The sequence below is a fragment of the Microcebus murinus genome, chromosome 9, assembly GCF_040939455.1.
Source record: "Microcebus murinus isolate Inina chromosome 9, M.murinus_Inina_mat1.0, whole genome shotgun sequence".
In the NCBI taxonomy this organism is placed as follows: Eukaryota; Metazoa; Chordata; class Mammalia; order Primates; family Cheirogaleidae; genus Microcebus; species Microcebus murinus.
The window spans coordinates 48,038,036-48,055,285 of NC_134112.1; the positions used below are offsets into that span (position 1 = coordinate 48,038,036).

At 37.1% G+C, this 17,250-nt stretch overlaps 1 protein-coding gene across 6 annotated transcripts in view; it reads right to left on the reverse strand.

The window, feature by feature from the left end:
• Positions 1-17,250, reverse strand: part of CDK14 (cyclin dependent kinase 14) — a 542,302-nt gene that overhangs the window by 353,519 nt on the left and 171,533 nt on the right. For all 6 annotated transcript variants that reach the window (XM_012779596.2, XM_012779601.2, XM_012779597.2 and 3 more), the window contains one exon: positions 12,304-12,383. In XM_012779596.2, coding sequence (XP_012635050.1) covers positions 12,304-12,383 — 80 coding nt within the window. The remainder of the gene's footprint in view (positions 1-12,303; positions 12,384-17,250) is intronic.

Consider the following 17,250-nt stretch of genomic DNA (forward strand, 5'->3'; position numbering starts at 1 on the left):
AACATGTCTTTATCCATTTTTCCCTCTTCTCTTTCTAGAATTGTCAAGTTCCTTAAACATTTAAGGAAATTTATCTTAATCTAGAGCTTAAGGACATATAAGAAACTAAACCCTGTCAGTGGTCATGGCATTGGTCATGAATTGTTCACAGTTTGTCATCCTTTGACTATTTCTAGGTTACTAAACAGTACGTAGCTTTAGGTGGCAAAACAATATAACAGCTTCTCAAATATTAAGAAGCAATAAAGGTATACCAATGGGTTGCCTTTTCTTAAAGCAATATGTAGTAGCTATGTCCATTATTGTCATGAAAAGCAGGCAAATATAGATTATGAATTCCCATCACTTTTTAAAACTAGCCAAAAAAAAATTTGAAGGGAAGAATGTATTACCTTTAAACACCTAGGTTAAAATACTCCAGCTGATATCCTAACTGGACAATTCACTTATCTCTAACCCTCAATTTCTTCAACTATAACTTGGAGATGTCAATACTTACATATAACATAGGATTATGGTGAGAATTAAATGAGGCAACATTTTAAAAAGATTGGCAAGGTAGGAATTGAAAAAGTCCATGGGGATTTTTAGACAGTTATAAATGTGTTCAGATCAGAACTGGTTATATAATACTTCTAAAAATATCTTGAGGATAAAAGCATCACAACTCAATTTATATTTCCAGTTGACAAAACAGAGCAAAATGTAATATAAAATTTTTACAAATTTAAAGCAGCCAAGAAATCAGTCACTTGATTTAAAAACCTGAACTTTATCCTTTAAAATTAATGACATGGAAAAGAAAATATATGCTCTTCATAGTTTTTAATGTCATATGACCTAACAGCTTATAAATTTTTGTTGATATCAACTCACAGATACCCATCAAATTACTCAGACTTACAAAAATAACAATTGTGGTAATTTATATAAGCTTACTTAGAATCTCAAGTCTAGACTCATAGATTTTTGTCTTCAATTTACAAAATTTTTGGCTGTCAACTGCAAAATGCTCTGAAGCAATTCATGTTAATTTCTGCAGTGACAGACATAAAATGTTATTATTAGAGGGCTTAAAAATATTTTAACACAATAAATGTGCATCACATTACAGCATGTGTATGAACAATGATGATACAATTATAGATCTTTTATCTGGGTTTAACATTCATGCTAGTAGTATTATTTTAATCATAAAGTTCTAATAATATCCTATAGTCCCCACTTCATTTCAAAAAGGAAGAAAATGAAGACAAAATATATTAAATGATTACTCAGGATCACACAGCCAGTGGCACAGTCTCCACCAAGACGGGAAATTTTTCCAACTTGTTTACAGTGCTTTCCCAACTTCACCTCTATGTTTCTTAGCAGCCTGAAAAGAATATGTAAACAGTTTTCATCATATGGGTTTCTTTCTCAACAGCAATGCAGAATAGTAGAATAAAAAGAAAGGACTTGGGCGTTTATTCACTCAGTCATTTGGCATGTACTGAGTGCCCATGACATGTCGGGCACTGTTGCAGGCACTGGTTAGAAGGATCCACGCTGAGCTCCGTATCTGCCATTTAATTATTTGTGTGACTTTGGGCATAAATCAATCACTTTAGATCCAGCTTCTTAATTAGCAAAATGAAGATAACATTAACATTCCTCACAGTACTGAAAAATTACGTGAGATGATATACTTGAATATGACTAGTTAAAACCAACCTGTTATCTTAATTGCACCTCCATGTAAGTAACCACCACAGGAATGCCAGACCTCAAATCCATCTTTCCCACACTCCACCTCCCCTTACCCGTGCCCCAGACCATAGTCCCTTTCTTATTTGTTGCTCCCCTATTGACCCAATTACCCAAGCCGAAATCCTGGAAGTCACCCTAAATGCCTGCATCTCCATCAAATTCCATGTCTAGTCAAACACCAAGCCCTACCAGGTGTCCCTCTTGAGTCCCTCCCAAACACATTCATCCCCTACCTCTCCTTACCACCAGTGCCTTTTTATAGGCTCTTATCATTTTTTGCCCTAAATACTTCAATACCTCTTAGCCCCTGTATAGTAGCTGCATGACCTGAACTGAAAACAAGGAGATTCAATAAAAATATGCATGTTGAAGGGTGAGATTTTCCTACAACCTTGTCTCTTACTCAATCCCCATAAAGTGGGGAGCAAACTTAAATCCTCTATGCAGGAGATTAAATAATCCTTCCCTGTAAAAACTGACGCCTCCTCCCGCTTACTGACATCTGAGGGGCTTCAAGGCAAAAACTGGTTAACTCACATCATCACACTACAGTGAAACCCACCAACCAACATCCCTATCCGAGTACCCAGAGCTTCCAGTCAGCATATCCAAGCCTCTCTCTTAAAAATGAAGTTGACAATCAAGAACCACAGGTAGCTGAAGGATGCTTTCTAATAAGAAAGAGATCCAAACAGACAAGCAGAAAATAAATGAAACAGAGACAATACAGAAGAAAATTCAAAGAACTATATCATTTATCCTCAAAGAAATAAGAGAAAATAACTCATCTTGATCATCTTTAGGGAATATTCCCTTCAGTTCACCATCCAAATTTTCTTCTGCAATTTTAATACCCACTGAAGTATTTTTATTTCCAAGAAATTTTCATTATTCCTTGATTGTTTCTATTTTATGGCCTCATGTTAATATTTGATGGATATAATATCCCGATAATCCTATAAGGTGAGTATTATTTTCATTCTCTTTTATAGAAAAGAAAACTTAAAAGCCCAGAAAGTTAAAGACTTACACAAAATCATACACTTAGCCAGGAATGGAAGCCAATTTGAATCCAGACAGTCAGGCTTTAGAAACCAGGTGCTTAACCACCAGGCTAAACTGCCTCTGATTGGTCATTAATACTATTTATTAAAATCTACTGTAAGAGCCAAACCATGCAGCTTGAGCACCACCAGGATGCAACAGAGAAATCCTTGGACAAGGTAATCTCTAAAGTCTCACTTAGCTTCCAAATTAGCTTATATAGGATTACTGTATTTTGAACAATGATGGCACAATTAGTGTCTTTAAAAACACTTGCTAATAAACAGCTCAATTCAGAAACATCTAAACTGAGCACAGAATTGCTAAATCCTAAAGTTACCAATACCCTTGGAAGACACCTACTTTAATCTGTCACCTACTGCATAGGGTCAGATGTTGGATTAGCATAGGGTAAAGGTTCAGTAAAAATTCTGTTTATAATCTACTTGTTAATTTAGAAATTGTTACAAGAGGATGAACAATTCACAAGACCAATATTGACAAAGCACAAATGTGGAAACAAATGTTTGCCCTTTCTCCTCCTCCCCAGCACTGCCCTCTGTTGCTGTTAGAGAAGGAGCTTATACCCCAGGAGCCCCTCTTCCCATCCCCCACATTCTCTCAATTTAGCTTCCAAGAGGCTGAGCAAGGGAGACTTCCAGTCAGATAAGAGGGAGGGAAGGAAAGGCCTGAGTTCTCCTTGGCAGATGTCCTCTCTCCACCAGGAAGATGATAAGGGTAAGATGTCTCTCGGCATCCAGACATTTGACAAGATGATTTAGGTTATAATCAAAGATGATTATAAACCTATCATCTAGGTTCTATTTGATCATTAGAGCTATACATTTGTTCAACTGTATATGTGGATTAAAAAGACACTTGAGTAACAGCCTGGGAATCCAATCAAGATTTACAACATTTTGTCTTTGAGTAAATGTGTCTGAAATCCCAACAACCAATTTACAGAATCGTGAAAGCAGACCTTTATCATTTCACATCTACTTAGAAGCCTTCGGGATCTCCATTATACCAGTTATCCCTGCACCCAACCCAGACTAACTACCAACGTCTCAATCATATTCACTGCTCTGACAGATGTAATCTGTCACACAGCCACAGTTCATGACACATTCAATCATCCAGGAAGAATGATATTTTCCTTCAGAATAAAAGCAAATGAACAACAGTAACAAAAGAGCCTAGAGAGAAACAAAACCAAATCACCTTGGAGAAAGTTATCACCTTCATTCATCTAATACATACAAACTTCAGTAAAAAGAAAACGATGAAGAGTATTATTAAAACCACTATATAGTACATTTTTCTCCTAAGCTTTTTAAGTGCAAGGCAGGTCCCAGTCCACTATTATCTACAAATCTCTCTGTGAAACTGTGAAGAAAAAACACTTGTAGTGGGATGAATAGTATCTCCCAAAAGATGCTAGTTCCGGGTGCACTCTTCACGTGCACCCGGAACCTCAGAATGTGACCTCAATTTGCAAATACGGTCTTTGCAGATGTAATTAGCTAAATTAAGATGAAGCCATACTGGATTAGGGTGGGCTCTAAATCTAATTACTGGTGTCTTCACACAAAGAGGAGAAGACACACAGAGATACACAGAGATGATCATGTGAAGATGGAAGCAGAGATTGGAATGATGTAGCTTTAAGCCAAAGAACACCAAAAACTGCCAGGAGTCCCCAGAAACTGAGAAAACGCAAGTAAAAGATTTCTTCCCTACAGGCATTATTTTAATTTTTTGTTTTTTAAGAGGCAAGGTCTCGCTCTGTCACCCAGGATGGAATGCAGTGGTGCCGTCATTGCTCACTGCAGCCTTGAACTCCTGGGCTCAAGGTATTCTCCCACCTCAGCCTTCCGAGTCACTGGGATTACAGGCACAAGCCACTATGCCTGGGCCCTATAGCCTTAAAAGGAAGCATAGTCCTGCCAATACCTTGATTTTGAACTTCCGGTGTCCAGCCCTGTAAGAGAATAAACCACCAAGTTTGTGGTAATTTACCGTGGCAGCCCTAGAAAAGTAATACAACACCTCAAACATGAAATGCAAGAAATGAAACTTAGACTGGTTAATTACCAGTTGAATTATAACTCAATTACATATCAAATCTAACATTCAATCTTCATAAGCAATTACATTAGACAGCTACAAGGAAAAGTAACAATATATTTAATAAAAAACAACAAAAATAAAGAGGTTTTGTAACATAAGATAGAAACATGTGTTGAAGAAAATCAAATAGCAGTCACACACCAAAATTTTTAATGGCTCAAAAATCAACCATATTGTCTGTTTCATAACTTTAACAACTTTATAAAAATAATATCAATAACTTAGATAATTTATATAATATACCAAACTTACCAAACTATAAGAAACATTTTAATTATATAGTTCAAAATTAATAATTAAAGGATCAAATTATACATTTTATAAGCAGATCATCTAATTCCAAATACTTGAAATAACAGAGGTTATCTTTTTTTTCCTTAATCTTCTTTTCAATATCTATCCACCTCTGCCTTTCTGGGTACCATAAGTTCTATTAGAAATCTAAAATGTTTCACTTGTACCCCCATAATATTTTGAAATTAAAAAAAAAAAGAAACTTAAAATACTTCTATAGAATTCTAATGGAATAAATAATGAAAAACACAGAGAAAGGATAGAGGGGAGAGAAGAGAAAAGGTGGGTAAAACACATGGGAATATTCAGACATGTATTAAAAAGAATATACCCTCCTGACACTTTGGGAGGCCAAGGCAGGAGGATCGCTAAAGGTCAGGAGTTCAAAACTAGCCTGAGCAAGAGCGAGACCCCGTCTCTAATAAAAATAGAAAGAAATTAATTGGCCAACTAAAAATATATAGAAAAAATTAGCTGGACATGGTGGCACATGTCTGTAGTCCCAGCTACTTGGGAGGCTGAGGCAGAAGGATCACGTGAGCCCAGAAGTTCAAGGTTGCAGGGAGCTAGGCTGATGCCATGGCACTCTAGCCCAGGCAACAGAGTGAGACTCTGTTTCAAAAAAAAGCAACAAAAGAATTCACCCAAATGAAAAGTTCAATACTATGAGAGTTTACCATTAGAGAGTCCTTTTTCCTTTACATGTTTCTTCTGCTGTCCCTGAGTTACACTGTGGTGAACCTATTTGTTTCTTTCCTCTTTTCGACCATTCCTTGTCCTACATGGGTGCTGCCCTCCTATCTTTGTTGAATAATGTGCTATTAACTTTTATTAATAAATTTTCCCCCAACATTTTTGCCCCCCAAAATGCCCTATTTTGCTCACATTGATTTAATGGCAATAATGCAACCACCTGCATGAAATGAAAATGCAGGATAAATTCAAATTTTTTATTCAAAGTCTCTCACTATCATAGTGCCATGTTCAAGGGAGACTCCGCAGCGTGACTGCCCAGTTTCAACTTTAGGTTTATGCTCTGCCCTCAGGTGAGTGACTTAACCTCTCCATGCCTGATTCTTCACTTCAATATAGACATGACAGTACATACCTTAGAGGGTTTTGTGAGAATTAATGAAACTAGGAACTGGCTGTGTATGCACAGTGCACAAATGCTAAATATTGTCTATTGATATTGTTACTATTTTAATTTAAAAGTATTCCCTATTAGAGTATCTAGTTTTCTCTTTAAGCATAACTTTTGCCTAAGAAAATAATCAGATATTCAAGAATCTATGAAAGGAGACAACTGTTTCTGTCACCTTTATTCCTTGCCTGGGGAAATCTTAAGATTAAAAATTTTCGGACATTAGAACATAATACCACAGAATAAAAACATACACACTTTGTTTTAAATATGGGATACCTTAAGACATATCATCCACTCCCTTTTCAACCTTTCCTGTATTTCCTGACCCTTCATCAATACCAGCCTAAACCATGACAATATCATACAAGGATTCTAAATTAAAATAGAAATGCTAGTCCTCAGCATTGCTACTTAATTTCTCTAAGCTGCCATCAAAGACAGAATGAATTTCAAAGCTCCTGAACCTGCACACTCTAGCTCAACAAGATAAAATTCAAAGTCTATCTTTGGACACAAATCTAGGTAATACTAGGGTTTCTTGCAAGGATTTCCACTTTAGGTGAAAATTATGTGTTAAAATCCAAATTCCTGGATAAGCCGATAAGTGGCAAGCTGCCACTTGAAAACTACTTTACTGTGCATGGCGCTTTCATATTTTGAGATCTTCCTGCTGTTGACATTTTGTGAATAAGAAATTGATCAAAACAGCAGAAGAGGGGCAAACTCAAATTCAAGTGTTTCATTTCAATTGAACAAGCAGTGCTGCTTCTTTATTAATGTAAAAATGAACATAGCCCAAGTGTCGCCCACTTTGCACTAAATATTTCAAGTTCTACCACTAGGTACACAGGAGGAGATATTGGGCATGAACTTCTAGAACTATTAATAGGGAAAGATAAAAAGGCTGAGCAATGGTGATAGCTTTTGCTTCCACACATAAATAGCAGAAAAATACAATTAAGAAAGGCAAAAATGAGAAGGCAAGAAAGGGATAACTAAAACTGACCCAGAGTTTAATTCTTCCTCCTTCTACAGGGTCTTTTATCTCCACTAAAAATCACTCAGAAGTCAGACTTTATTAGAAAGATATCCTTTCCTTTATTCAAGACATTTCCTTTATTCAAAGGAAAATACAATGACATTTTGTGATCAGTCTCTCCAGGTCTTAACAACTCATCTAACATTTCCTGATACCTAGAACATCCAAAAATCTGAGTTTAAAGATTCCTTGGGAAATCAAAACCACAATTCCAAGGTAGCGGCCCTGAGGATAGCATGAGCCAACTGCTGCTTTCTGCGGGGAAGGTTACTAGGGCCCAGAATCATTCAGTGGTGTTAAGGGCTGTACTGCTGGATTCACCCAAAAAATTCATGCTGAAATCCTAACTCCCAGTGCCTCAGAATGTGACTATATTTGGAGACATGGGCTTTAAAGAGATGATTAAGTTAAAATAGGTCATATGGATGGGCCCTCATCCAATATGATTGGAGTACTTATAAGAAGAGAAAATTTGAACACAAACACAAACAGGAACATAGGAAAGATGATGTGAAGACACAGGGAGAAGATGACCATCTACAAGTTAAGGAGAGAAGCCTGACACAGACCCACCCCTCACGGCCCTCACAAGGAGGGCCATGACACTCTGCTCCCACTCTTCCAGCATCTACAACTGTGAGACAATAAATTTCAGTTGTTTAAACCACCCAATCGGCCGGGGGCGGTGGCTCACGCCTGTAATCCTAGCACTCTGGGAGGCCGAGGAGGGCGGATTGCTCTAGCTCAAGAGTTCGAAACCAGCCTGAGCAAGAGTGAGACCCCGTCTCTACTATAAATAGAAAGAAATTAATTGGCCAACTAACATATCTAGAAAAAAAATTAGCTGGGCATGGTGGCACACTCCTGTAGTCCCAGCTACTTGGGAGGCTGAGGCAGGAAGATTGCTTGAGCCCAGGAGTTTGAGGTTGCTGTGAGCTAGGCTGACGCCACAGCACTCACTCTAGCCTAGGCAACAAAGTGAGACCCTGTCTCAAAAAAATAAAAAAAAATAAACCACCCAATCTGTGGTGCTTCGTTACAGCAGCCCTAGCAAACTAATACAGGCGATTTGTCTTATATGGTACAGTGATAAAAAACAAAATTAGAACCAAAACCCAGCTTTCAAGACTCCAATATCCATGGGGGTTTCCACCTCACTATACTACCTTGCAACTTACTCCCTGTTTTCACTCAAAGTTCTCTTCCACAAAAATCTTGTTCAACTTCTTAAGGACAATGCTAAATATACACTGCTTATGCCAAACTCTTTTGTGAGCTACACTCCCACATTACCAACAAGACATTTTCACATAGAGGTCTCATGAGCTCAGAATCTTTAAAACCCAAATCAATCTCACTCCAAAAAATCAGTAATGACACAGTTTCAGAATCTAATGAGATATCTAGGTACAAGATCCAATTCATTTTTACTAGTCATCTACTAATAACTTCTCTGAGCCACAATTCCATCTTCATAATATAGATTCATAAGCAATGTAAATTCTATAAAATTGAAAAAAAACCTCCTTCAAAGGACTAATGTGAAGATTAAGTTGGATAACAACAGCCTTTTAAAACTCAAAGCATTAAAAACAACTCTCTGCGCAATCACAAACTATTTCTATTTCTGGCACCATTTTTTCATTCAAACTCAGAAGCATTGATATTTCCTTCCTATGTCATCTATAACCAATAATTTGTCTATGTCTGGCATTTCTTTGTATACAACATCATTTTTTGTCACTGCCTTCCAACAAACCCATAATTTCAAATCTGCACTACTTTGAATGACTGACTTACCAGCTTCCAGTTTCCTCATTATCCAATCTACATTATGTCCTAATATCAGATTTCTCTTCTGAATATGCACAGCTCAAAAGTCTTCTGAGGCTCTCAAACGGAACAAGGTCCCACCTACACAGCTCTGCATTCTACAATTCTACAACACAACCGCAGCAAGGGGCCAGTCCCTAAGCTCATCTCAAGGCTTAAAATGATGTCATGTTGCCTGCCAAACCCAGCCCTCGGGGTGCCAGGGATTCACTGTGTTCTCTGCTCCTGTGTTGCCTTGACCCTACCACTGCCACTGTGCTCAAGGGCCTCACCTCACACTCAGCCAGTGTGAACAAGTAGATCATAAACAACTTCAATTTGACTTACTTGCTTCTTCCTTGGAACCTCCCACTGATGGACCCACCTGTTACATTGGATCCTCTAATATTATGAACTTGCTGTTAACTTTGACCCAGGATTAGTACCAACAGCAAGCTTAAACTAGTTAATTCTACCATGTTTCGAAATAAGACGAAAATAAGACCTACCCATAAAATAAACCCTAGCAGGATTTCTAAGCATTTGTGCAATATCAGCCCTACCCCAAAAATAAGACCGAGTGATGGGCGTGGCTACGCAGTGTATCTGCACAACCCATGCACTTCATCTCAGAGTGGTAAAGAAGATGAGCAGCCCTTCTCATCTGCCCCATCGTGACAGCTACTATCCCAGAGGTGACTGGAAAGGTGTGGGCAGCCCCGCCAACAAGGTCGGCTCCCCCGTCAGGTCCCGGCCATCTTGTGCATGCTGCAAGCTGAGGCTTTGAGGGGAAAGTCTCCTCAGTGAAGTGAGGAGGGGGACACTCCGCTTTAGGTATTGTGTGTCCCCAGGGGGGAGAAGGAAAGCTGTGGCCGCCATTTTACTCAGCACTGTGGGCCTCTCTCACCCCCCACAAACACCAGGGAATAGGGGAAAAGCTTCAGCAAGCAGTCTCCTACTGAGCCCAGGGAGATCATTTCTGCTCCACTGTGCAGACTGGACCCAGTGCTCACTGGATCTCTGATAAATAAACCAGCCCTGCTCATTTAATGAGAGCTCTGTTGCTCGACATGAGAGACTGGGGCCAATGGTTCTAAAGGAAATAGAGTCACAAGAAATTCAGGATGGAATTTGGGGTGTGGAGAGTTATGATGATGTTCTAGAAGAAGACGACTTAACTATATTTGAATAAATGTAGATTGTTGTACCGTACTTAAAAAAAATAACACATCTCCTGAAAATAAGCCCTAGGGTGTCTTCTTCAGAAAAAAATAAATATAAGGCCCTGTCTTATTTTTGGGAAAACACGGTAGCATACACCCTGCATACTAGGGATCCTGGCTGCTGGCCAGTTTCATTTTCCTTCTGCTTCCCTCTGGGCCCAGCATCCCTTGCCCCTCTCTTCTCTCACATTCAGGGTCTACCATAATCAAATTCAACAGCACTTTTAACCATGTCTTCCTCCACAGCTCAACAGGAACCCATTGTTCTATCACAGCCAATAGTTTTCTATTCTATCAAACCCAAATACCATCTTTATATAACAAACATTTTTATGACATATTTTACCTTTAATACTATGAAATGAAATTCATACATAATACGATATATGTACACACACACAATTTCAAATATTCATATATAATTCCAAATATATTAAACTATATCTATATGTAACTGAAACACAAAAAGGAAATAAAAAGTGTCAACCAGGTACAGTGGCTCACACCTGTTATCCTAGCACTTTGGAAAACCAAGGCAAGGAGTATCACTTGAGGCCAGGAGTTCAAGGGCACCCTGGGCAACATAGCAAAACTCCCATCTCTACAAAAAGTTTTAAAAAAAATTAGCTAGGCATGGTGGCATGTGCCTGTAGTCCTCCTTACTTGGGAGGCTGAGCAGAAGGATCACTTTAGCCCAGGAGTTCAAGGCTGTAGTGAGCCAGTGAGCTATGACTGTGCCACTGCATTCAAGCATGGGCGACAGAGCAAGACCCTGTCTCTTAAGGTAAGGGGAGAGAGAAAGGGAGAGAAGGAGAGAGGGGAAGGGGGAGAGAGAGAGAGGGGGGGGAGAGAGAAGGAAAGAGAGAAGGAGAGAGAGAAAGAGGTTTGGGTTATGGTAGGAGAACAATGAGTTTCACTTAAATGTGTTAAGTTTGAGGTGACTGTTATACAATGATCTATATTTGAAGACTGATCCAGCCTTGCGTTCCTTAAATGAACTTTATTGGTACTGATGTATTATCCCTTTTATATTTACTGGATTCAAGAGAGTATGCCAAGTAGGCAGAAGGATATATGAAATGGAGAAGTTTCCTTTGCTCATTCTACCTGAAATAACAGCTGACCATCATTTGCACTTTTAAAAATGTAGTTAGAGGCAAAGCTACTTATCCTAAAAGTTATGAAACTGAATTGAAAAGTTCCAATTAAAAAAAGAGGATATTTTATTCTCAGGGAGTAGAGAAACTTTTCTATGCAGAAATTAACAAAGCAAAGATAAAATGATTTCATTTCATAAAAATTAAATCATACGTAGCAAAAAATTACATTATAAAAGGAATTTTTTGAAAATGACAGACTGGAGAAAAAATTACAATGTAAATGACCCTTATATATAAAGAGTACCTATAAATCAATAGGAAAACCAGTATAAGACACAGTAAAGGATAGGAACAAAGATATCAAGAAAGTAGAAATTCAAATGACTAATAAGATAGCATGATCCTCCATCCCCATTTATAAGAATTTTCCTTCTTAGTCATGGAAACAGAGTAATGTTAAACTAATATGTATCTTAGGAGCTCTGCAAACAAAATAAGACAATTCCCCATATAGCCTCATCCCCAATGCATGGCAGTTTTTTCCCCCCCATCTGAGCATATAGCAGGTGCCTTATTTTATGGAACATGACTTGGTATGATTTCAAGAGGTACCAATTTTTAAATTTCAGCTTATACCTTCCAATAAGAGATATAATTATGTAATTTTAAAACTCTACATATTCAGAGGTATATAATATTTAAATAACTACAGGCATCATACAAACACAAAAGCAAAAGATGACAACAGGTAAGAGTGTTTACCTTCCCTGATAGCTGTGAAAGGTGTACCTTCTTCTTCTTGCAGCCTGATCACCTTCAGGGCTACCAACTTCCCATTTACCCTGTGAGAAATGAAAGAAAAGATGAGAAGTGAATTCGTGAAAATATGTGCCCATTATAGTTCTAATTGTCTTCCTTATAATTTGTATTTCATGTACTTTTGCACTGAAAATGTCAGTGACTCAATTACACCACCACAGCAAGATTAATTTCAGTAAGGCTGGGAATTCTGTATCATCATCATAAATATTCACATTTTGAATATTCACACTTGCATAGGCCAAGATTTAACTGAAGTTTTCTGTGATTCACTGTGTTCCTTCCAGAATGAAACTAGTGTTTAACAAAATCACCACGCTTGACAATTATTCTCAGATTAATTGAAAATCAAGCAGTCAAAATTACTCTTCTCTCCAAAAACTTGCTCTTTGCTTCTTTTGCTGAAATGTCTTCATGTTCAGTCTTTAGCTGAGATCATTCAATCCCAAAGGACAGAAATTTGACACCCAGCCTTCTCTCTCTCAACAACACCCATTCCTTCCTTTTTTTTTTTTTTTTTTTACTAGAGACTCCTAAAATTATATTTGGTCTGGTTGTGTTTTATCTTACAGTATATTATCAAAAAAGTTATGAATATTTCACTATTACAAGATTATACAAGACCTATCCAAAGCAGATGGTCCTTCCAGACACATTCTAAATATGTGTCGGCTCTAATTAAAAGTAAGAATTACACTATGGAGATAACTTTTTATTCAGTCAATTCTGTCAACAGTCAAAGACACGACTATCTATATTGGTCTTCTTGAATGTTCTATTTTCTACCTTTACTAGGCCTAGCAGAATACTTTATTTGGTTTGTTTGTTAATTAAAATAGGAAGAAAAAAAAAGCACATACAATCCTCAAGGGATCGGTTCCAGGACCCCCTCGGATACCAAAATCCAGATTCTCAAGTCCCTTATAGTAATATAAAATGGTGTAGTATTTGCATACAACCTATGCACATCCTCCCTTATCCTTTAAATCATCTCTACATTACATATAATACCTACTATGATATAAATGCTATAACCATAATTGTTATACTGTATTTTTATGGTTGTATTATTTTTTTTTATCGTTCTGTTTCCCTAATATTTTTGATTCAGAGTTGGTTGAATCTAAAGATGTAAAAACTGTGGATGTGAAGGACTGACTATATTTTTTAAAAACTGTAAAAGTTAAAAGAAGGTATTTGGTAAAAAGTAAATCTCCCAGCCATACCTTTCTTCAGCCACCCAACTCCTATGCTCTGAGGTCACCAATTACCATTGTTCACATATATTTTCAGATATACAGACTTCCATACATATATCACACATACATATATGCACATACACAAATGGTAGTACAGAGTATGCTGTATATACTGTACATTGTTTTTGTCATTCAATAATATATTTTGGTAGACTTCCTTATAAATGCATTAAAAACTGCCTCTTGCTTTTGGAAGGCCACAGTGTGCCACAGGGTATTACTCTGCATGAGTACAGTATATTTAATTTAATCCCAGTCTTCTACTGATAGGCATTTAGCTTGTTTCCGATTTTGTGCTACTATAAACAATGATACAATAAATATTCTTGTATATGTAATTTTATCCATGTAAAAATATATCTGTAAGGTAAATTCTTAAATATGAAATTACAAGGTCAAAAGGTTTGCACATTTTTAATTTCTAATTTGATGAATATTGGAAAACTATCCTACATACAAGATACCAATCTGCCCTTCCTATAGTAAATAATGAAAGCTCCTACACCTCCCCTTCTTCACCTATGCTATGTGTCATCAATGTTTTATTTTGCCAATCTAGTAAGTCAAAATAGTTTCTTTTTGTAATTTAAATTGCTGCCAAAGATCTTTAGACATTAAGGAACCAGCAAAGAAAAACTCATGCAGCCCAGAGAATCCACTGCCTGAGTCTGACATAAAAAAGCTGAGTGCCTCTTTTTTAAAAACTGTATCTAATTCTTCCATTTTTACTTTTTAAAAAAATGCTATAGCACAAAACTCAAAAGGCCAAGGAATTCATCCAGTCCAACCATCCTAATGACATTTCTCATTGAACTGACTGTTGAAATTGCTGGTTATAGTAATGGGATAAGGACATCTGATTATAAGGCTCCACAATGTGCCATCTCCTCAAGGTTAGGAGTTGTTGTGTTTATTTTTACCCGTGTTTCTGCTGGGAGAACCATCCTGCTGCTTTTTCTGCTCTGCAACCTCCTCTCCTGAGTATATTAACCTTGATTTTTCTAGTCCTGTTTGCGCTTTAGGTACCCAGGTGTAGGCAAAAAATTACCATGCACGTGGGATCCAGCTGGAGACTGTACCTTGTGCTCTTCACTTTGTCCTTCAGGACTAAGAGACAGAGGCCTTTGGCAGGGCTTGAGGCTGGGATGCAGTCAGTGCTGACATCTGCATGGATTTTTCTCAGCCCAGTTGAGCTCATCACTGGCTCCCTAAGGAGCCAGTAACTGATTCCAGGAACTGCTTGGAATTTTCCCCTCATTTACAGATATTTTCCCCTCACCCATAAAACACACACACAACCTTCCTCCTGCAAAGCTTTCCATTTCCCTTAAGAGCATTAACTTGTATATAGTGTGAACTGAATTCTGATATAGAGGGACCTCATGCTTCTGAGAGTACAATCTCGGGCCATGAAACTACGATTGCCCTGTAACATACTGAAAGGAGATGAGCCTTTAATTGAGTCAACACTCATTCTTTAAATGCAACTAAAGATGGAATCCCTGTAAGTAATCTCGTAGAATAATTTGCATTATTTTTATGGTGAAAAAATTTTTGATATTTTCTATGGTAACTGCATAAGACAACAAAACCTAGGTTCATGGAATTCTGATTCTGAATTCTCCATGAATTGAACCACCAAGTGTTAGGATTTTTATAGGTTATGAGCATCACAACAGCTAATGATGTTGAGATTTTATGTATTACAGCACATGAAACTAAGATTTTCTTAAAATCTGTACTACACGATAAGCTCCAGGAGTGAAAGGACTTTTTGTTTTGTTACCTGCACAGTATCTAGAATCTTCCTGGCATTGAGTAGATTCTCAAAATGTTTTACTGAATGAATATTGATACTGCTAATATACTGACATTTTCCTCCTCATACTTGCAAAATCAGTACAAAATAAAGTATTAAAATTATTATTTCCAAAGAACTTCAGAAATGCCAAAATTGTATAAGGCATTCAACATCTTCTTTCATGTTGGGTTCAAATATTTATTTTCTTTTTTCAAGTTAGAGGTGCAATCTCTTTGTTTTTGATGCATGTAGATAAAGTTTTCATTTCCTTGAAATTTTAGAATTTGCAGGATGCTTTGTTAATTAACCTTTTTGCACCCAGCAAACATGTTTCAAAACACTCACTATCCTTTAAGAATCTGAGCACAGACCAATAATCGCATCTTCCTCTTCTCCAACTGCTTCACTGATTTCCCCTCAAGAATCATATTGATTATCAAATTGCTCTTTAACCTAAGAGTCATTGTGACTTTCTCCTTTCTTAATTAGTTTTTTTCTACTTGTCTAGACACTCAGCAACTGCTAAATCCCTCAGTTCTAATGCCTAGTAAAAATGTTAAGTCATTAGCTCCACTTTTGGAAAAGGTACCTTTGGAAAAAATAACATTAAGAAATGGTACTAATGTTCCACCTTTTGTGCATATATATTTTAAACTTTAGTACAGCCTGAAATACTTGAAATTCTAAGTTACTAACTCATTTACAAAATGTTAAGCTTTTAAAGGCATCAAAAGAAGATATATACATGTTATTCTATAAAAAATAAAATGAACACTGTATCTTCCAAATATATCTCGTGGATTTAAGCTATTTTATGAAGGCTTAAAGCATATAATTCAAGCATTGATTTAAATAACTTAAAAGAATTACAAAATTCAAATTGGGTCAACAAATTAGAGCTGTTTACAGGAAAACATTGAAGAAGCCTCTTAACAAGTCTTATTAATTAAATCAAAAGCTAATGAATAGGAGGCAATCAAGGCTTGATTGCTAGTGAAGACATCAATTCAGGTAAATAATGTGGTGAAGAAAATGCTTTAAATTGTGTTAATATTACCAAGGAACATTCTGTTGGCAATATTGCCAAATTTGTCTCTAGTTGCTCTAACCTGTATAGGCATTTTATTTCAGAGACTCTTTACTATTCTTTTTGTTCTTCCAATGACTGCCATTCCCAGTTTGGTCTTATTGCAAGGCTCACTTCAGGCCCAAGGATGAGTGACTCATTGCTTTAGTCTGCCCATCACAAAGGACAAGCTCTCAAGTGAGCTCAAGGAAGAGGGCCACACATGGGTGTGGGGTGAGGGAGGGAGAGCGCCACATACAGACATGGGGGGGCGGGGCTGGACAGCAGGTGGGTGGGCAGAGCCATGCTGAAGTAGGATCCAGGTTTCAAATCGGTTCTAACCACAAATCCAAATCCCTGTCAACTTCAGAAATTCTCTCCACAGATCTACGCATCCCTAATTAGTAAATATAAGATTTTCTTGTGAGAATGAATTAAGTCTAGAAACTCTGGATAAAGAAAACAGCCTATTGATTTTTTTCATCCGTCCATTCATTTTGTTCATTTAATGTTTTGCAAAACCTATAACGAAAACTCCCCACTTAGTTCAGGGTACATTTTCCAGTTTCAAAAGATGGTACGCAAAGACAATTTCCTTGCAGACAAACAATTCTCAAAGGAAAGCCTAAAGGTTTTCTATTCCATTAGTTACTTTAAATTAATAGAATAACTTGGTATAATAAAACAAAATTACAAATATTATCTAGGTCATCTTTGAAAATAGTGTCCATGTGCTAACACCTGGAAGAAATTATATCTAGAGG